At 37.7% G+C, this 22,087-nt stretch overlaps 1 protein-coding gene across 1 annotated transcript in view; it reads left to right on the top strand.

Annotated features, from left to right (window-relative positions):
* Positions 1-22,077, top strand: part of SCAPER (S-phase cyclin A-associated protein in the ER) — a 258,080-nt gene extending 236,003 nt beyond the window's left edge. Inside the window, exons 29-32 of the mRNA XM_009330071.1 lie at positions 449-598; positions 17,353-17,544; positions 20,240-20,291; positions 21,969-22,077. Coding sequence (XP_009328346.1) covers positions 449-598; positions 17,353-17,544; positions 20,240-20,291; positions 21,969-22,063 — 489 coding nt within the window. The 3' untranslated portion in view covers positions 22,064-22,077. The remainder of the gene's footprint in view (positions 1-448; positions 599-17,352; positions 17,545-20,239; positions 20,292-21,968) is intronic.
* Positions 22,078-22,087: the final 10 nt, after the last annotated feature.

Here is a 22,087-nt window from a genome sequence, read left to right as displayed (position 1 = left end):
TAATGTTTGAAAAGTCATTATTTGTTATTAATCTTTGTATTCCATTCAGAGCGCAAGTTATTAATGAGAAATGCATTTTGCTTTTTTGCAGACATGAAGATGGTTTGGTTTCCTTTGCTTATTACTAAGAAATATTATTAGCATTAAGTTTTCCTGGAACATGTAATGTATGTCAAATGAAATGGTCAACCTAATGCTACGCTGAATGTCAGCTAAGCAGAATCCAATTTTTCCTGTGTCCCTCTAAAATTTGAATTTATTCTTATAGTCCAGTTGTAAACGATAAGTTACTGAAAGAAGAGAGCTGATTCTGTCCTCCTCCAAAGTCATCGCAACAAAGAACATAGTTCGCAAAAAAAAAAAGGGTGCAATTGATGTATATGTAATTCGCACAATTTCTGTAACATACTGCTAGACTGTAATTTCTGTTTCTTGGCCTTTTTTTCAGTCTATTGTGGGTGCTGAAGGACTGTCCCTTGCATTCCGGCATATTATCAGCTCTCTGCTGTGGTACTGTTCCCAGCATACCTGTGAAGGATTGCTACACGAAGTCATTATTTGTGTGGGCTATTTTACTGTAAACAACACAGATAATCAGGTAAGGCAAATGGAAAATGGAATCAGAAGTTACCAAGTGCACATTTAGTCATGGATCCCTCAAGAAAACTAATCCCCTCAACATTCCTACGGGCACAAATATATGTTCGCAAAATAGAAGCTGAAGTCGCATCTTAACACAAAAACGTTAATATTATGTGGCCAGAAGGAAACTCCGTGTTCTTACGCGGACAATGATGCTGACTTTGCATGGATTTTAAGTAGCCTTACTCGCTGCCGAGATATACTTAGCAACTGGTATTTTTAATTTAAAGTTAACTTCATGTCAACTTGATCAGATGGCTGTGGTACCCAAGTTAAACCCTTTTAAAGCCAACTAAGCTAGTCTGCCATGAAGGCATGTCCTCAGATGCCAATGTAGCCACCTCCCTGGTAGCCAGAGCGCTCATTTAAGTTTAAGCCATTCTTTTCCTTGCATGTTTTCAGTAGTAAAACAAATACTCAGTGGAAATCCCTTTCTAGCTTCCTTGATTGTCGTCCACTTTTGCCAGTGAACTCTGTGACATCTCATACTAGTAAGAATAGTTTATAAAATAACCCAGACACAAAACTTCAAAACTATTACGAATAGTTTAGTCTTAAAAGCATCCCAATTTCCTCAGCTTATATGTAGCCTCTCAGGGTGTATTGGGCAGGGCAGAAGTTGGCACTTGCTCTTTATTTTTGAGTACGTGAACCTGACTCCGGATGTGTAGAAACTGCATTATGGTGCCTACATCTTTGGTATGATTCAGTTGAATGCTGTATTTGTGAAGTTATTTGTTTTGTTCTCCCTCCATACTTGTGACACTTGCTTCCTGTTTTTGTTCAACTTTCGGGGTGGGGGTTCAGGATGAGGAGCTTAGACACCCCAGCTAAGCTAAAGAGCAGAAGGAAAGTGTTACAACTTGGCAGCAAAGGCTTAGAGAAAAGCTGTCCGATAATGTTCTTACAGTTGTTGACTATAATTGGAACATTATATTATCTTAAAGCTGACCGTATTGTCAGAAATATTATACAATTATATAATGTAATTATATAGTAATGTTTCCGTGGCTTTGGCCAAAGCTGGAGGGAGGATCCTGCAGGCTTCCTACCCTGTGCAATCAAATCCCACTCGGGATCTGGAGCTGACTGTGGGCAACACTTTTTAACATGGTTGTTTTGAAAATCCATGTGATATTGCTGCCATTTTCTGATTCCCACTGCTACACAACGGGTCGTGCTGGCATCCAGAAGTGCCAGCAGACAATGTTGTCTTTTCTCTGCAGTTTAAAAATTTATTTTCTGGCACACAAGTATAAACAGATGTGATTCATTGCATGGAGGACTTGCAACTATAAATGTGCCAGGAATAGCGCAGAAGAGGGATTTCCTACCAGCGATGTCAGTTCTAGGAGTCTGTAGTGCCTGCCGCTGTTTAGCGCTCGTGCCCTGGGGCGAGGGTCTGACCGTGGCGAGCAGGCTCCGTGCCATGGCAGCAGCTGGCTATGGTGGCTGCCGGCAGGCAGTCAAGAGACCAAGTATGTGCAAAATGCGTTTGTCTGTGGGCATGCTTCCCAGCTGGTGATTTTGCAGTGTCTTGGAGTCTTCAGCATGTGCACTTGGGGTTGAGGTCATGTGCCATCACTAATCTACCCCCGGACTGAGTTAATTTTCAAGATTAAAAGGTAGCTTCTGCAGCCCTTAGAGTCAAGTTTAGGTCTTTGGTTAAACAACCGCGGTATGTTAGTACTTTTCATACACTAAAAGCAGTCTTTTACGGTGGTTTGCTTTGGTGGTACTGTCTCAAGAGATGTCATGACGTGCTTAACTTTTTATTTAATTTCTGATATTCCTATTTTATAAGCTTTTAGCTGAGGAAGTGGCATTTTGGTTTGGGTTTTTTTGTTTAAAAAAACATTTTGAAAAACTGAAGCATTGCTCATTCAGGTACTTGCAAAATGCAGGGAAGGGGTTTTTTTTAGTAAAAGGAAGTATTTTGCCTTTCATTACTAGGCAGGCAGTGAGACTTGCTTACGGTCGTTATTTTCAGGTGCTGTTAGTGTTGTGACTTCCAAAAAAGATACGATGCCTTTCATGAAAAGGGAAGTGCTTTCTATTAACTCAGTTATGGTTTAATTTTTTATTATGTTATGAGCTTCCAATTTTTTCTTTCATTGTTGATCATCTGCAGAGTCCTACTAAAAACAAACAATTGGTCTCACAGTGAAAGCTTTCAAATAGTAGGCTTGAACTCCTGGAAAGAACTGCATAGTAAAAATAGATACACCAGACTTGAGCTATGAAAACAAATTTCCATTACTATTTGAACAAACTTTAAAGGAGTCAATAACTGACGTATTTCAAAGCAGATTCACATTATTCTTGAAGTCAAATGAACATTTGTTTTGAAATGTTTGTAGTTTAAATAAATCTTTTTCTCCCTAAATTTGTATTCCTTATTACAAACCTCTGTATGTTTTCATTCCTTTCAACTCTTAAAAAAAAAAAAAGAAAGAACAAGTAGTTGTTTGGAGTTTTCACTGTGCCTTTTGTGACTCCTTTGTCTACCCACATCAACAGATAAATATCCAAAAGGGCATACTGGAATAAAGAAAAAAAGGCATTAATTATTCAAAAAATTTGCAGTTTCCCAGTTTGGAGAATAGATAGATTTCTAAAAAGGAAATTTTACAGCCTGTCAACCTCAACATTGACCTTCTGTAGTAGTACTGTGATTTAAGTAAATGAATTATTACCATTATGCAGTCAAAATAATAAAAGGGCAATTTCCTAAATATTTCACATTCATAGAAGAAAATCTTCTAAGAGCATCATACGCCAATCATTTAATGTAATACAGGTTTGTCTGGTTTTATTACACTATCTGTAAAAGTCTTTATAGTTAGTTGAGTGGCAAATTAAGAAGGAAAGTTCTTTTCTCTCGTATAGCTTCGCGATTCATATTTCACTGCAGTTTCCAGGAGCCCCAAATAAGATGGGTCCTACTGACAGGCAGAGAGAGTGGCTGGGGTCCCAGTGAGCGTTTTCACCGTGGTTGGCTTCTGGTCCAGGCCCAAGTGATTCTGCTGAGGAGCGATGAGGACAATGGATTCCTAAGGAACGCATTCCTAAGTGTTTTGATAGTGCTTGCTCTGTTTACTTTAAAAAGACTATGATTTTGCTGACTCTGCCCACATATAATATATTAGTAATATTCCTTTCCTTTTTTCATATTTTGTTTTACCATTCATAGAGCTTTTTCAGGGCAGTGCTGTCACTGAAGAAATAAATCAGTTATGAAACTGAAAATTTCAAAAAGCAAAGAGCGTTTCTTTAATATTTTAAATGCTTTAACATCATTAGTCAAACCTAAACTGCACTCTCTGTTTTGTATTGGCACGTGAACTTTTGTTTACTATAGAGTTAGACAGCCTGGTTTCATGAGACGGGATTCTGTAATCACGCTGTAGCAGAGCTCGGCTTTATTAGGCATCTGCTTTGCATGAAGTATGATCAAGGAAACTGATTCTCTGGTTTGGCCACCATTTAATCTATTAACATAGGAAAACAGGTCCCATGATACTAAGGATAGACGTGTAAAAGTAAACTGCGTAATAAAAATAATGTCCAATCTTTTAATAAGCCAATCATACTACATCAGAGTATAGGATTACAGTTCCTAATTAAAATTGTTGTTAATTAAAAATACCCTTCTATTTCATTACATTTTTATTCCCTTTCATTGTTTGATTTAATTATTATAATGAATATAATTAGCATGTGCTATCAACACACTTCATTTGCATATTATATTGGATAATTGAATGTGGTCCCATAATTAAATTAACATGAATGACAGACGATTTGGTGTCTTTCACATTGCTGTATTGGGAATAAAAATCTTTCCGTATTCATTGCAGTTAGTGAATATTTTCCATATGAAAAGTCATCACAAATCAGACCCTGAGACTCAGGATCTTGCCTGACAGGCTCCAAAAGAAGTTGCATTGTTCATTTGTCTTGCTGTGCGTTTATTTAAATAAAAATAGCTTTTGTTCTTTCAGTCGTTAACACACACTGTATTTAGAGTGCTCTAGAAGAATCTCACTAACTTTTGGGATATGTAGGATACAGATTGCAAAACAAAATCTCTGTGAAGGAGCTAGGGAAAAGCATATGCAGCTTTTGAAAAAATTAATTACAAAATTAGGGTTTGTAGTTAGAAGTAAGAACTTCTCTTAAAGTAACCAATGCAATTGGAAAAAATTGGATACACAAACCATTCCCATTCCATCCCCAAAAGTTTGTCTTTCAATTGCGTAAGTCCAACTAGCTTATTTCTCTCTCACTCCAAACCTTTTATCCCTAGACAATCGTGTCCGTAAGAAGGGTACATTATTCTTATTGTAAACTTATAAATAATTGAAATGTTAATATCTAATAATCCATATGTTGAAATTAGAAGCACGTGGAATTAGATTTAATAGTGCCATTCATTCACTTACTAGAAATTTACCCTTGCTATATAGATGTGGAAAATTTATCGCAAAACGTGTTTCAGGCATACCAGCTTGCTCCAGTTAAAGGAATAAGGAACAGTAAGATTACAGGATATTTTGGGAGAGGAATTTCTCTTGCCTTAAAATAGAAAACATCACACAGCAGTATCACAGGTATAAATATAATGTTCAAAGAAATTAAAATATTGTGTGATAGGCACAGTTCTGAAAGGTTCATTAAATTTATTACTCATTTCCAGCAGAAAGAAAACACGGTAGATAGTCCCCAAGAAAGGCTTCGTACTGAGATTGTCTTTCCTCTTTTTTTTTTTCTCTCTCCTTAATGATTGGCTTATAGTTATATTTTCTTACTTTTTAGCATTTTTTTCATGTGGCAAGTCTTACTTCTGTCATAAAATAGCAGTACACTTTATCCCACAGTAAGTGTATATCACGTACGTGTATGTATACGACATTTATCCTGGCTATGGTTACAAGTACTGCTAGGTTGTAAGGGACACTTACAAAGTGACTTTAGATGAAACGTTGCCTTCTGTATAGGGAAATTATTTTGTGCTTTTGACAGCGTTAGTGCGTATTGAGTTTCAGTATGTGGCCACTTTCCTCTAGTGTTAGCGTGAAGAAAGAGAAATACTTTTAAAATGGAAAAACTGTGAAAATCAGAAGTTGACAGGAAAACTTGGAAGCATGGTTATAAAAATATTATGTAGAGTTTCCATATGGGTTGTTTACTAGAGGCCATCATTAAACTTTCATTAGTTACATTGCTTTTGGGGCTATGGAGTGACTGGAACAATTTTGATCTGGTAGGTGGAGTTTTTGAAAATATAACACAAGAGTAAAGATGCAGGAGTTGGTAGTTACCGTATAGTTAATGTCCATATTTGTAACTAAATAGTATCTGAAATTACTTAATTCTGATTTTGTTAGTTTCTTTTCAGAGGAGGGATTTTTAGGAGTATGGATTTCATGTTGAAGTTGTGGGTTTAGTTCTTTAAACCTTTCAAAAAAAAAAAACACCCAACCCCCACAACCTTTTAAAGCTTTATAGGTTTGAACAAAAAATATGCCTGGTAAATTTTGTGGAATAGCTGATTTTGGCAAGTGAGTGATTCATGTGAAGTTGTAGTCTTGACTACCATTTAGGAGCACTTCAGCTTGTGAACAAAAAATCCCCTAAGGATTAAACTTCCCAAGTTAAAATGGAGTAAATTAAAACAGATCTGTAATGTATGCTTTTTCTCTATCAGCCTTACATACTCAGACCACATAAATTCACTTAAGTGAACCAATATCTTCACCAAAGATGGCGTTCTTATCTAGGCAGTGGGTGAAAAGTGGGGATGCCTCTTAGGTAATTTGTCAGACGCCTTTGTTGTTATTTGAGCTTACCCAGCAACTTTTTCTTTTTTAAGAACGATCTATGACAAAGTAAATAAAATCCAACAGGAGCATGTGGGACTGCATATTTCACATGTCACATTTTAATTGTATTTCGAACATTCCAAAATGCATCCCATAATTTTTTCTTTTTTCTTTTTCTTTTTTTGAGAGGGTGTGGGGAAGGTAATTTAATATGAGCAAAGACTTAACATGAAATCAAATGTATTTAGTTTCAGTGCATGATGGCTGGCTGATTTCTGTAGGAGAGGAAGAGAGAGAGTATAGGAATTAAAATGAGAAATGAATGCACTTGGATTTATCTTATTGTCTTATTCTTAAACTGTAAACACAAAAGAATAAAATTAGCTCCCAGTGTCGTAAAAGCCAGTACTTTCAACAACCTTAAAATACAGTCCGTAACTAATTCATAGCAATGGAGAGAGAGAGAGAGAGAGAGAGAGCAATCGGCTAATGCCACCTCCAGAGAGCGACTTTCTAATCTTATTCCTGGGTCAGGAATAAAAAGAGTTTGGTGATCTCAGCTTAATCCCCAGTGGACCTTGGTCCACATCGAAAAAACACCACAGAGTTTGGCATAATCCTGCTTAATAAGCAGTTTCTTCTCAGCTAAGACCTGGGCCTGGAATATTATGGGTTTGGCCGGTGGAGATCTGTTGGCAGAGGTGGACGCAGAAGCTTTCACAACGCCTGTCTTCGCTCTGCCTCGTTCCGACCCAGCCTGTCCGTGTCTCCTTTTCCTGAGAATTAAATTTCACACAGAAATTTAAAACAAAGTCTACAGCCTGCAAATACTTAATCAGGCCTTGTGAGCTATTGTCTGTCTCGCCTCATGTGTAAGGGAACTCCCTGTACTTCTCCCATAAACTATAAGTTTTCCAAGTCTCTGCAGACCCGCAGTGACTGTCTCCAACATCGCTGGCCCCACGCAGAGAGGACGCCAGCCTGCTCTGTGTTCGCAGCTTTGGACTCGGGCAGTTGACAGTTGTTCCGAGCACTTGGACGCTGCTCTAAGGGTGGGAGCCTGCAAGAGGCCCAAAGAAGTCTCACAAACCCATTTCATCATGTTCAGCTCAAGTAACACTTGATTGAAGTGATACTGAAACATAAAATAAAAATCAAATGCATTCAATCTTGCAGAGTGAGTACTATGGAAAATCTTGCTCATCTTCCTCTCCCCTTAGTGATGGGTATATCGTAGCACATTTTTCATGGCAGAAAAGTACATTTTCTTGCTGTCTGTCTGAAGCTTTTCCTCAGCCAACTCTGTAACATGTCCAATGGCTCAGTCTTTTTAGTTGATGATCAGATATTTTCACAAACCCTTTACAGTCATTGTGGAAGACAGAAGACGCAATCTACTAGTAATAAAAATTCTTACTTGCAAGTAGGGTTTTGGAGAGTGACAGAAAATGCTTGCTTTTGAAGAGAGAGAATGCTCTGAGACAAAAAGATTTTCTGTGTTTTAGACTGTAATATTTTAATTATTCACACCTTCTGGGGATTTTGACCCAAACTAGCTCTTTTCAAGGATGATGGCAGAAACCTCTGCCAATAGTCTGTTTGAACTTCTGTTGACTAAGGTCCTGTTTCTTCTCTAGCCTTTAAATCAAGAATTCTTCATTCACATCAGTTGAGTTTCACCTCTGTAAATGAGTAGAGAATCATGCCCAAAGCAGCAGCTTAAAGTTACAAGTGGTAAGTCATCGAAGTTGAAGATGTTATCTAAATGTGAAGATGATTCTTCAAAAATAGCACAGGGCTGCAAGGGCAAGTTCTAATCATGTTCTAATGATGCTCTAATCAATTATTCAGAATAATACCTACAGATTTGAGACATGGCATGATGGGGTTTTTTTATTTGAGCTTACAGAACATATGTATTTCTCAATATGTTTGATGTATAATAATTCTCTCCTCTGGTTAAAAATTATTAGGCCAACACTTAAACATATAAATCTTCCGTTACGTTACATTGGAAACTATGAAGCTTACCATTTTCTAGAAAGCAGTGATACTCTTCAATTTAACAAGGTACTGAAGTATATGCTTAACATTAAACATGAGAGCAACCTCACATGTTCAAACGTTTATTTTTATGTTAATACGTTAAGTGCTAAAATGCTATCGTTTTTAAAGTTAGACTTTTCTGTAATACCTTTTCTAGTTCAGGCATTAGATTACTACTTTATCCTGTAGCCTGGGCGTGTGTTAAATTCACAAATAGCCTCAATGCATATTAGAATTGTTTCCGTTCTTCTCTCATCACTTTGTAATGGAGCTTATCTTTTACAATATCTGTTTAATAGTATTTGTTTGTTTATTGCTGAATGTAATCTATATATACTTCATTTGTTATCTTATAACTAAGGTGACTTGTTATTTGTCATTTTGGGTGACCTTTTTTCAAGAGCTTTTTATAAAGAACTACTTTATCTAGAGTTCCCACTAGCATCAGTTCTGATAAACATTTTTACATCTTTACTGCATCGCTGTGCTTGTATTTGCCATCGTCCTATCCTAAATGCTCAAATGGTTTAGGATGATTACACAAAAACTGCTCAGATAATTTTTTCTTTGTTAGGTATACACAGAGCACTACTGAATCTGTGTGCTCAAGATTCCCTTACACATAGAGCTAGCTCTAAAAGGACAATGCTCATAATGGGGTTTATAGGAAGACTAATGTTATTTCTGAACTCTGTTATCTTCTCTCTGAAAGCTTACATGTGATGTTAAGAAAATAAACACTGGAATTCTTCAAATAGACAAAATTCTTACTTTTAAATTTTAATGTAGCATTCTGGAACATTGTTTTTGCATGGAAATGGTCCTCTGATTCCTGATAAATGTTAGGAGGAATTTAGAACATTCTTTGCTCAGAGCCTTGCCAACAGTGGAGTTTGCAAAATGGAAAGAAGAGAGCTTGACCTTAAAACAGAAGAAGAGCTAAGTGGTGACATATTCTGCTGATTAAATACTAGCAGTATGGGATCTGTTTATATAGAAGCAAAGAAATAATGCAGATCTAGCTTTGAAGAGAAACTCTGGACTACTAATATAAAGACTTATTTCTTTTACAAAGTTATAAATAATCTGACATCAAACAAAAGGATTTAACTGTTTGATGGAATACTGTCGTTACGGAGATTAGATGCACAACATTTCAGTTCCTTTCAATAAAGTTATTAGTTGTTTGTACAAATTAGAATCGACATTTGTATAAATGATAAATAAATAGAAAGGAAACATTAATAGTTCCCATACCAACAGTACAATTTTAAGATCCAAATGCTTATAACGGCCATGTTCAAGTTTGGAACCGTGGGTCATGTGAGATAGTGGAAAAGGCAAGGAGTGTCCCATAGAGAACCATTAGCTTTTTAGTCTGAGTTGTTCTAAGAAAATTGCATCTGAATATGAAATACAGTATAACAGAAGAGCACAGTCAAGTAGAAGAGCACATTTTAATGCTTTGTTTCATAAAAATAAAAGGAAATTCTATTGAGAAGGATGTTTTTCTAGAAAGTTAATTCAGCTCACAGTGATAATCACTGTATTTGTTTCTAAGTACCTATGGAATACACCATTTCGTTAGCAGTTTTTCCTCTCCAAGAGCTGAGGAAGGTTTCGCTTCAGGAAGTTTTAAACTTTACAAAGTTATGATTCAACTCCATTTTCCTGTATCCACGTTAGTATAATTTTGTCTTACTTTTCATTTGATAAAAGAGCTACAACTTCTAATACTTGGTCACAATTACTAAAAAACACCAGCCTGACTGTAGAGTACTAAGAACACAACATCGTCATGCAGTTAGTCACGCGAGAGTGGTGCAGTTAAATGACTTGTAAGGTTTTGTTCAAATTGTGACATCTGGGGTTTTTTGTGGCTACAGATTTCAGTTCTCTCCTTGGCAATCTTTCTCCTTTCTCTGCTGTCTTTAAGCAGCAAGAAGCAATTTTTCCTTTTTTCTGTGGAGGAAAGAAACTGATAGGCTACAGAAGGCACCCCTAAGTCACATTCTTTTCCTGCCACAGTGTTTCCAAGCAAGCATCCCTCTGTTACTGGGGAGACCTGGCAGCATATGTGCAGTTCTGGGTGCTCGGATGGCAGCTGAGGGTTGCTGAACATCATCTCTGCTTTGTTAGTTGGACATCCCACTACCCCTAATTTAATGGTATCTAATTTATGGTGGCTGTGCCCTAGCAGTGCCATTGATGCCAGCAATGCATTTGCTCCCAAAGTTTCTGCATTTTTATGTTGCGTATTTTAACAGCATAAACCGTGACATAATGTTAAGATGCATAAGAAGGAATAGAAATAATAAGCAAACAATATGATCAAATTAACAGCTAAAGACACCCCTTTTTTAAATCTTCTGATACTTTCATGTAGTTGATTTCTGGAAGGGAGTGCGAGCTGGCAGGCAGAGTAACCAAGTGGCTCCTAGGAGAGATGTGGGACAGTATCCAGGCTGCTGTGAGCTTTTCTGTTGTTTGTCATGTGGAAAGCACACCTGTACACCTTTGTGTACAAAAGCATTACTGGTGACTTCAGTGAAGTGTCAGCTTAACAAAAAATAAGCTTTTGCAAAATCATCACCCTAATGGTAATGGGAAATTCGTGCTAAAGGAAACCATGGGGCAGCACAACAGAAAATAAGTTAGAGGATCTGCTATGAAAAGTACCCACGTACAGTGTTTCTATTTGGCAATGCTTAAATCATGTCTTCCAGTTATGTTTGTGAAAAGTCTTCAGCAAGTCTCCCAAAAATGAAACAAAAATGATGGAAGTACACGTCCGTGTTCCTGAGTTAGCCTGTGGCTGAGGGCTCTCGTGTATACCCCACAGGTCTCCGAGGGCCAGCACCGGCTGTGTCCCCCAGCCCTGGACTTAAAGGACCCTGGAAGAATAGATTATTGTTGGCAGCGTTGCTTGCCATGCTGAAATGGATGGGGCGAATGTCTCATAGCAAATGCACCATCTTGTTCAGCGACTTCCTTCGATAGCTGGGGAAGCTACTTTGACCAATTAAAAACATACCCTGTTGTGGGCTCAGGCTTGGACTTGATAACCTGTCCTCTGTCTAACTATTTCGTAGAACCATGGAATCATAGAATCATTTAGGTTGGAAAAGACCTTAAAGATCATCAGGTATTTGGAGGAGAACAGCTTCTTGCCAGGCTTAAACAAGCTCATTTTTAACTTGGAATACTGTGGTGAGATTTTTTTTTTTTATTATTATTATTTTGTGGTAGGGGGAAAAGCAACCTTTGAGGAAATAATTGAATAGAATGGTAAATATTATTATAATTTTAGACAGGTGATGAATGTCTTGTAGCTTCCTAAATGTATGGATAATCTTCAGTAAATGGTAATTACGATGTTCTGATCTAGCACAGTTTAGTTCATTGAGAACCTGGCTTTCTGAATCAGCTGAATACTCACTTCTCAGTTCTTTGTTTTGCCTTTGCATAGACAAAAAGCTTGCTGCTGGCTTTCTGTTCCTCCTGACCAGAAAATTAATTAGCCTCTTTGAAAGATAATTCCGGTGTTTTTATGGTATGTATAGACCGAAATAACTGACATGAATGATGCCTTTCCAGAGCTGCAAATGTCCAAGTGAAACAAGAAAACCTAAATCCATCAGTAGAACTAGACTAAATATTGCTGTAAAAATCAGCACTTCCACTCTGCAGTAATCCTTGACTAACCTTGCGTAGTACACAAGGAGTGAAAAAGTTCTTCGTCTGAGACTGAACCACTTTTTTTGTTACTTGTAATAAAATATCTGACAATATTTAACATACATGCATAGAAGCATTTAACCTACATGCATAGAACTTTTGAAAACCAATCTGTGATCTTAATCTTCTTTAAAACTCTGGAAGGTTGCAGGCAAAGTTTGAAATTCAATTAGTTTCTCTTTTTTTAAATGCTTTACATATGTAAAATGTGTGCAATTACAACTTGGAAACAGAAATTTAGATTGTCACCAAAAATGCTACTTCATAGTTAAAAAAAATTTAAATCTTCACAAGGCAATTTGATTGAACTACTAGCTGTTGAAAAATTAGTAGCATGCATCTACATTACATGTCTAATTAGGACATATGAATGATAAGAGTGTATGAATTATCAGTTCACTTCAATTTCGCTAATACTGTTCAATATTTTACATACAGTCACTCTTCAACTTTCTGGCTGACATTTTAGTTTTCTCAGTGAAAATTATGTTTAAGACTTGCAAGATGCTTATAAACTCAGTTACCTGATTATGACGATATAGTTTCAAAGACTAGAGGATTCTTATTTTAATTTTCTTGTAAAATTAACCATTGACCTGTTAAGATTTTATTTCTGATTTGACATGTAGCTGCTGATACATTCTGTATCATTGCTGTATCATTCAGAAGGTCTGGATCCTATTACTTATGAAGATTTTATTACCCTGCTTTGACAAAAATTCACACATATGGATTTAAAAGTAATTGCAGTTTTCATTCATGAGAAAAGGAATATAGAGAAAGATTAAGTGAAAGACAAATATACGTATATACAGTATGTAAATAGGAGTTGTACACCAAAACATCTTTCCCTTGCTAGATCTCATGCAAAGGTTGCCCCTCTGTATGCCAGTGGTTATCTCCCTGCCCTTGCAAGCAAGGAAAGAAATTGCACTTTTGTGATTCTCATTCCTGCAGGGTCATCAGAAAGTTATTTTTGCGCCCTTGGAGCTTTTTAGAAAAATTAAATGAGCTGCAACATTCCCTTTGCTACCCAGAGGAAAATCATACCCAAGTTATTTGGGTCCATATGGTTTATTAGTTCCCTAGCAAAGGCCTTCAGTCCTGGGAAGATCTCCTTTGCAAGGTGCCAGGAAGCAGCAGCAGGAGAGGAAGGCTGCTGGAGCTGTCCTGGTGGGAATACAAGGACATCCTGCGAAGTCCAGGATGGAATATCCTTCTAGCGGTCACCTCAGGTCTGTAGCCAGACACCCTACCTAAGTGACCAGGGAAGCCTTATCTCCCAGCAACACGATGAGTTCCCCTCACAACTTTATTACTGTTCCATACCACAAGGAGCTTTTTTTTTTTTTATTTATTGTCCTTTTTTATTGCTCAAGTGGTGTGTGGCATATTGCTGGCTTTTGTCATTGTAGTCTGTTTTGAAAGACTGATTTTTATACTGCTTCAGACTTTCACAGCTAGAAGAATTGCAGCAAATGGCCGAGCGATATACTATATAGTGAATATTGGCCCAAGTAAACTTGAAGAAATGGATTCCATCTAGAGACTGTAGAAATCGTGAGTCATGCTTTCCTAAGTGATAAACTTCAGAAATACCAATACAGTGGATCAGGATGGCTATTGCACTTGTGATTGCAGAGTACACTTTCCAGAGTCACATGGGAGCATGGGTTGCCTGGTAGGGCAGAAGAGAGTGCCTGACCCTCTGGCTATTGGAGATTAAGCAAATTAGCGGGACCTGCAGAAGGCTATAAACTGGTGGGAGTGACAGAAGATAACTGATGGGCAACCTTGAAAGGTGTTGCTCAGTAAAAAGTTCCCACAGGTCATCACATTAGTCATTGTGCTGGACAGTCAGCTAGTGTGGATTCAGTAGGCGCAGCGCACGTGGTATTGGAAAGCTGGAAATTCAGACAGAGACCAAGCAGGGAAAATTGTATTCTTAAAGGTGACTTTTAGCAAAGGTTAAAAGTAAATGAAATCGGATATTAGAGTGGCATATATTGTGCAGCCTGGATAACCGTCGGCTTATATGGTGTAGAGGTTGCCTCAGTTCGGTACAGTGAAGGGTTTAAGATGCTCTAGCCTCTCATTCCATCAGGCTTTTACACTGAGGGCAGATTGTGTCCTTGGCCAGTGCTTTCTGGTGTGCTAACCCTGAACCGCATCACCAAGCCCTGTAACAGGGGCTCCGCCTCTGAAATGTATCACAGTCTTGAGTTTGGCTGGTAGCACAAAGAAAAACTTCATTGATTCATCATGAAATAGCATTTCAGAAACACGTTTGCTGTGTCTCTTACCTGTGCGTAGTTTGGGTCTTCAGAGAGTTATTCTAATGTTTATTGTGTTGGGCCAAAAGCAAGCTAAGCTAAGCAGGTGCATCTTTGGAATGTACTTAAGCTAAGCACAGGCAAAACCAATAAAGTTGTATGAATATCTGTAAATTTTGAGAGTAAGCAAAATTTTTAAATGAAATATAGAAAACATGAATGTCAATTGCCTGCTCTGGATAAAAAAAAAATTAAAATGTAGCTTGTACTAATTTGATAGAGAGGTCTCAATTCAGAAAAAGAAAACCACAAGCAAATATTAATGGAACTTAGGCACATATCTGAAGTTAAGCAGGTGCTTAAATGCTTGGCTGTACAGAAATGCGGTGATTTAATTAGGATCTTGTTACGTTTGACAGGCATATCTGACTTGCAGGCTAGAGAGAGCAACAAGAAAAGCTAATTCTAGGTAAATGTGTCTGGATTCCAGTATGTGGCAGGAGGGAAGAGCAAGCTTTCTGCACTGGATTTCAGTAAGGAGTTTGTATCTCGTATTAGAGCATTTTGTAAGATGAGTATTCCAGGCCTGCAAAACTCCCTGGGATCATTCAGCCAAGTGACTGGTTAAAAAAAAAAAAAAAAAAAAAAGTCAAGAGACGTCTTTTTCCACGGTAGAGAAGTCATAGGCAAGGTTTTCATTTGTTTTCTCTGTTGTTCATCTGCTAAGTCAAGTGCTGGACTTCACTTTCTCCACCAGTTGACAGTGAAACAAGGAATATGTGCTCTGCTAGAGGTTTATTTGCTTGGGTTTTTTTCCAGTAAGGGGTGACTCATGATTTTTTTTTTTTCCAGAGTACATAATACAGTGTATCAGGTTTAGTAGCTGCATTAGTACAATGAGCTAAAATCATTAAATTGATTCCACATGTGATAAATACCAGATTAAAACAATCAGCAGCCCTTGTATATACCTTCCGATCTCTAATGTTGATAATATCATAGTAGTAAAAATGTTGAAAAGAAAAAGATAATGAAATAATAATTCCATGAAAGCTGTTTGGCTATCTGCGCTGCTAGTTTGGCAGGAGTTCACTAATTATCCATGGCATTTTTAGAACAGGTAAAGGAAGTGAAGTGTGAAATGAAAAATGAGAAGTCCCCAAAACTTCTTTTCCTCTGCCTGTTGATCAAGTGTACAGTGGCCATTAAAAAGAAATCAAGAGTTCTGTTGTTCTGTCCTGGATCAGAAATACCCATCGTAGTTATTTTAGTACAGTTACAATTGATTTTAAGTAGTTTTCTGATTGTAGAATTTACCATAAAACCCCATAGATTTATATAATAACCACTGTGGTTAATTTAAAATTCAAGCAGTAATCACAAACTCGAAAGGCACCCTCTTGCTTGCAGGGTGGTAGCGGATAGTTAAGTTTAGAATCATCCAAATGCTTCAGTGATATTTTCCTCAAAACAGTGTCTGAATGTATGCTTAATTGTCACATATTTGGCTGTCTTTTAAAAATTCCTCCTGTCTTTAAAGGCATTAAGACATCTCTACCAGTATTTTGAAAGGTTTTCAATGTCTTTTTAGCTGGTGAACTGAAAAAAATGCAAACTATTACTTTGTTGATCTTGTTTTTAAACTGAACTGCATTATCAACTGAGAGTGTGCTCTGAAGGTATTGTTAAAAGTGCTTTGAAAACTTGTAAATCCCTGTAATTTATGTTCCTGTGGTCTCAACTGCTTCTTTCTGTCCTTCTGGTTTTAATTTGAATGCAGTCTTGTCTGGGTGTGTACCTGTAAAATTGTGTTTTTCCAAGTACAATTTACAGTCGTGACCCTAAGTTTTACAGTGTTCTAACCTTATAGGAGCTTCCTCCTATGCTGAAAAGCCAACTTTGGGTCAAACAGCTCTTTCATATTATAATTGTCTAATCAAGGTTACTTGGAACAGATGCGATTTTGGCATTTTTTAGTTTATCACAAAGACTTTATAAGAATATCAAGTAAATTGGAAAGGTTCCTTTGCAGGAGACCAGTAATAGCATTGCCTTATTTCTTCAGATGTACGCAGTTGTAAACTTAGCCTGCTTCATGACAACAGTCCCATTTATCTAAACAATTCTCCTTTTAGAGTCAATGGCACTGATAGAAACTGAGATAAGAAATACAGATGGGAGGATCTTTCTGAGTCTCTACTTACTGAAACTCCTTGCTGTGCAGCTTACAATCACCTTTTCTTTTTGGTGCCTGAGAATGCGTGGCAGACATCTACCATGAAACAGAGTCCTCTCTAATTGCCAGAGAGCACTCTAGTAAAGGATGATCGAGCTTCGGGAGGGTTTTTACAGTCCTGGTGATCTCTTTCTTGTTCTCCCCTCCTCCCTTTTTGTCCCCCCCCCCCCCCCCCCCTCCTCCGACATGCTTACTGTGTTTAAATGGCAGGAGTTGGGGTTTTTTGTTTTGTAGCTCTAACTTACAATAGTCCCTGTGCTATAATTCTTTGTCTTTTGAATGGAGGTATGACATGATCTATTTTATTGTAATCTTCAAATTAATCCACTTCTCATTTACTTACTGTCTTTTTGGGTGATACAGGAAAAAGAAGTTTTGCAGCCTTACATTCTTTGTGTTCCTCTGCAATAAAAATAATACTTGCACGCTAAAACAGAAGTTATTTGGACTAAATGTTATAAGCTTTATTTTTAGTATTTACTCCTCGGCCATGCTCATTTTTTTTAGCATGACTTCAACACCCTTGGTGGTTAACAGGAAGAGAAGAGCAGGTAGATCACGTATTTTAATGTTGTTACGTTTGTATTTTCAGATCATTGTACAGTCTGGCCGTCACCCCACAGTGCTGCAAAAACTATGCCAGTTGCCTTTCCAGTATTTCAGCGATCCTCGTTTAATCAAAGTGCTCTTCCCTTCGCTAATAGCTGCTTGTTACAATAACCCTCAGAACAAGATCATCCTGGAGCAGGAGATGAGTTGTGTTTTACTCGCCACGTTCATTCAGGTAGCTATTGCAGTAGCATAACAGCGGTGTGCAGGGTAACTGCAACAGTTTTTCTTGCCTTTGCTGTGTGTATGGAAATCATTTGACTTAAGTTAAACAAGTAAACAGCATTGAAGTACTTTAAGATTCTCTGCAGCTCTTTTCAAACCACAGATTACGCTTGTACTTGAGGCATCTTGTAATACTAAAAGGTTACCAAATAGTTCAGGTTCTCACTACCGCATGCAGAATCCTGTTTTCATTTAAGTTATTGGCCGTGCTAGGCGGATTTGATGTAGATCCTGCTATTACAAGCCAATTCTTAAAATATTTATTTTTTAAAAACTACTGCACATATAGCATATCTGAAATCGGTATATTAATGTGTTTACATACAAATGTACAGTTGTATACTCTGTACAATAGATTTACAGAGAGAACTGAACAGAAGTGTATATATATTTTATGCAGAAAATACACAGAACATATGTTACCGGTCTAATCTTGCAATCTTTATTTTTGACAGTAAGCCACTGAGGTCATTACGAATACTGTTTTGAATAAGGATTTACAGCATTTTTGTTCCCTTTGTCTAAATTTATACACTGTGCTTTATGTAGCAGATTTTATGCATGCTTCATGTTTTCCATACATTTTATTGACTGTTTCCAATGAATAAATGCAGTTTCTGTAAACACTCTGCTATTAAAAAATCATATGCTTTTAGGAGTCTAGTAACTCTGTATCAGTCACCTGAAAGTTACTGTTGTTGATACAGAAATGTTAGTTAAACTCTTTTTCCTAATGCTTTACAGCTAGTCCAAGGGTAGGCTACACAGATTTGGGAGAGAGAGGGCACAAGAACTAAATATTTACTAAAAGTCTTAGCATAATATCAAACTTCTGAGTGCAACTACTTTTTATTCTTTTAATACTAAAATAATTGCATAGCAGTTTAAAACAAAAGTTTGGAACTTAGTATTAAAAGAATTTGGCGTATAGTAATGAACTTCTGGTTAAATACAAAGCTGTAATTCATCTTTGACTTTCTTACAGTGAAACTACAGATTTCAGTGTAGAAGTTGGCGTGGCAAAAAATAATTTAAACATTATGAGTAAATGCAGCAAGTTTAGTTTGTTTTTTTCAGCCAAAAAACACAAGAGTGGAGGGGAGTGTTCCTTATATGAATCATTAAGGTTATTTACTTTGATTTCTGTGCTATAAGAGAGAGAATGGCATTTAAATCCCCAGTAGCTACAGCAAAGCGTAAGTGTATTTACAAGGGTCAACGTTATTAATTTGATTTCCAATTAGAGGTATATCTCAGATGCCAAGTCCACGTACTATTCTTGCAGGCTTTTAAAAAAAGTGTTACGTTAAAATACGGAAGGTCCTTGTGTGCTGTAAAGTGTCATGTCTTTGCTGACTTCACTCGTACTTTAGTATTTCACCCATTTTAAAATCTAATCCCAAATGTTGCACATGTGTGCACACACACAGAGAACAATTCTGAAAGGAACCAAGGAATGCTCGGACACCCGCACACACAGAAGAGACTTGCCTCTGTACTTCTATTTCAACTCGCTGCTGTTTGTCAAGCAAATCTCTCATTTGCTTCAGTGGAAGGTTTGGGAAAGACCGTGAAATGTTTCCGCGTGACTAGAAAATGAGATTCTTCCTGTGCCAGGGAATGCAAAAAGAAGTCCCGTTTACGTAAAAGTTTGGTGGTGTGTACAAATATAACACTTAAATACAGTGTGTTAAATGTGTGCAGCGTAAATCAAAGGAAAATGATTGCTGGATTTTACGACGGCCCACGTTGTACCTCCCTACCAACAGATTTATTTCCATCATCTGAAGTTTGCATCATCCGTTTTATTTTTGTTACTTCTGTTTCTAGATGTGCTGAAATAATGAAAAAACATTTAGGAGTATCCATGATTTGCTAAATTGTATCTCCTGTGTCAAATAATACTGTCTCTGCTCAGTGAACACTCACTCGGACAAAAGATAGGATCCTAAAAGCCCTCTCCCTACCGGGGCAGCTGACTTGCATAATCCTACGTTGTTCCGAGCGAAGTCAGTGTCCGCGCTGACTCCGGAGGATGCAGCATCCCGTCCGATAGCAGCAGGGATCGCACATCGCGTTGGGCGCTTAGATTAACTGCACCTCAGCTGGTTACACAGCTGGCTGCAGCGTTGGCCAGAGTTAATCGCCCCTGTGGAAGACCTCCTCTTACTCTCAGGAGATCAGGACCTCGGGCTCCCGGGTCACTGGGAGGCACAGCCGATGAAATTGGGGATAATTCAAGAATTTTGTAAGAGTGTATTTGGAGTCAGGAGCGTAAATCTAAAACATCGTTTGTTTTAAAGAAACACAGCTATAGTAAATGTTCTCTTAAATTAAAAGTCATGATAATAACTGTTTCCTAAGAAGATATTAAAACCTTGTTTTTTCTGTTGTGTATTAAAAGTATTTTTTTTTTCGAAACAGGTATAAATAAAGGTATAAAAATCCACTATGTATTATAGAATTTAAGTGCTGGCAGTATTCTGTTATGGTATGTAGCAAACAAGCCAGAGTGTGTTAATTTACAGATTTCATAAAGTATTAGTATTTTTGAGTGACTGTGAAGACTTAAAAATGTTGGTTTACTTCCTCAGATGTAAGATCTGAAAACCTCATGCTGTTATTTTTTTTTCCCCCCCTCGTAGGATTTTGCACAGAGTTCAGGCCAAATGGATAATCAGTTGTCTCAGCAGAGGGGTATGTCTCCAATGAAATGTGACAGGGTAGCGATCGGTAACAAAATGTGTAGATACTGTATTTTGCTGTGATTTTAACTTTTTGCATCTGCATCATGATTAAAGAAATACAGTAAATTGCAAAACGATTTTACAGTTTGGGGAGAGGCTCTCTAGCTTAACGTTCTGGCTTAAACATACATGTCTTCCGGTCTGCTGCTCATTGTATCAGGAATTTGGACTGTTAATCTTTATTAAATGCTGTGCGGTATCACATCTTAAAATGTGATACTGTATGTGCACATATTTAATTAGCTGTCACAAAGGCTAATTTTCTTCAAAAGTTTTAGGTTGCAGAAGCCGCACAGCCATGCCAATACCCCTGGGGAGCCAAAAATTAGTAAAATACAGGATAATTACAGGACAGTAAAGTTTGTCAATTTGCAGAAGAGTTGTGATTCCCCCCCCCTCAGTTGTTGTAAATATTGTGTAAAATGCAGTTAACTTCTTTAGGCTAAACATTTGAAAGATTCTCGGCTAGGACAGCTATTACTTGTTAAACACGTCTGAAATGCAAGTGTGTTGATGGGAATCTGGTCTTGAGTCACCCGTATTTTGCATAAAGTATGTCGCTCGGACAGTCATTTCTCCCTAATAGCAAGCAGAAATCCACCACCATTTTGCTGAACATTTGGCAGAAGATGAGCGGTTCTAGGTCTAAAACATAAGCTTAAAAATAAATTATAAAATATAAAATTAACATACATTTCTGGAGATTTTTACTGTCAACTTTATACCTCTTAGTCTGAAGCAGCCTCGTGCAGTGTCTGCAGCACAAACTTTCCAGGATTGTGTTTGCATGAGAATCTGCTTGAGAAACATCTAAAATCCAAGTGGAAAACTGCTTTTATTTTCACTATTCAAACCGAATGAACTTTTAAACAAAGACGACTATGTGGTGACGTGTGAGTGTGATTCCGAAACATTCCCCAGTTGCAAAAAAGCTGACTTGATAATATAAGTGTAAGCAGGATTATTTTTATCCATTATGTCACTTGAATGTGAAGGACGGTGTCCCCAAAAAACCAAACGGGAACAATAACGCTGCTCGGAATAAAACTTCAAAGCGCAAAACTTCGTTGTTGGGTGCTGCGCTGCAGCACACTGCTCGAAGGGTCGGACCCCACAAGCTTGTGCACCCACGTGTAGTCCCGTTCACGTCACCAGCAGTACTCGTAGGAGTAAAAGCTGTGGTTGTAGTCATGCTGTGAGCTTTGGGGGAATTGGGGAGCGAAACTCCTCCGCAGCCCTTTGTGGAAAAAGAAGCTGCTAAGCAGAGCGAGCACCATCGAGGCTGTCCGAACTTGAACAAGGCTGAATTGGTCCCCGGTGGGTCCGAGAACATAAAATGTGTGAAGATGTATAATGTTCCGATGCGTTAAAGCAGCGAGCCTGACCCAAAAGCTTAGAAATCTAAGCCTTTGCTCATCAGAGCCCTCTGCCCCCGTTTTTAAAGCCAAACCTCAATGGCCGTAGCTCCGCAGCAGTGTTACCCCATGATTTGAGAAGCTTTTGGTAGGGGGAGGGGAGTAAATGACTTGAAGTATCTCGAATTGGCTGCGCGTTCATTATTCTTGTTTTATTGCCATCTTATCTTAAGAGAGAATAACTTGGTGATTTTATGTTCTGTCTTCAACAGAAAAAATTTTCAGTTCTCAAGATTATCTTGAGCTGTCCAACAGATTCCCCCGCCAGTCCTGGGAAGAAGCTCGACAGTTCTTCTTGAAAAAATAAGCATTGCATGCGGTTTTAAAATCC

The sequence above is a fragment of the Pygoscelis adeliae genome, unplaced genomic scaffold (genome assembly GCF_000699105.1).
Source record: "Pygoscelis adeliae isolate BGI_AS28 unplaced genomic scaffold, ASM69910v1 Scaffold298, whole genome shotgun sequence".
NCBI classification, from domain to species: Eukaryota; Metazoa; Chordata; class Aves; order Sphenisciformes; family Spheniscidae; genus Pygoscelis; species Pygoscelis adeliae.
Note: the sequence above shows the minus strand (reverse complement) of the source record. Positions and strands in the feature narration are given on the sequence as shown.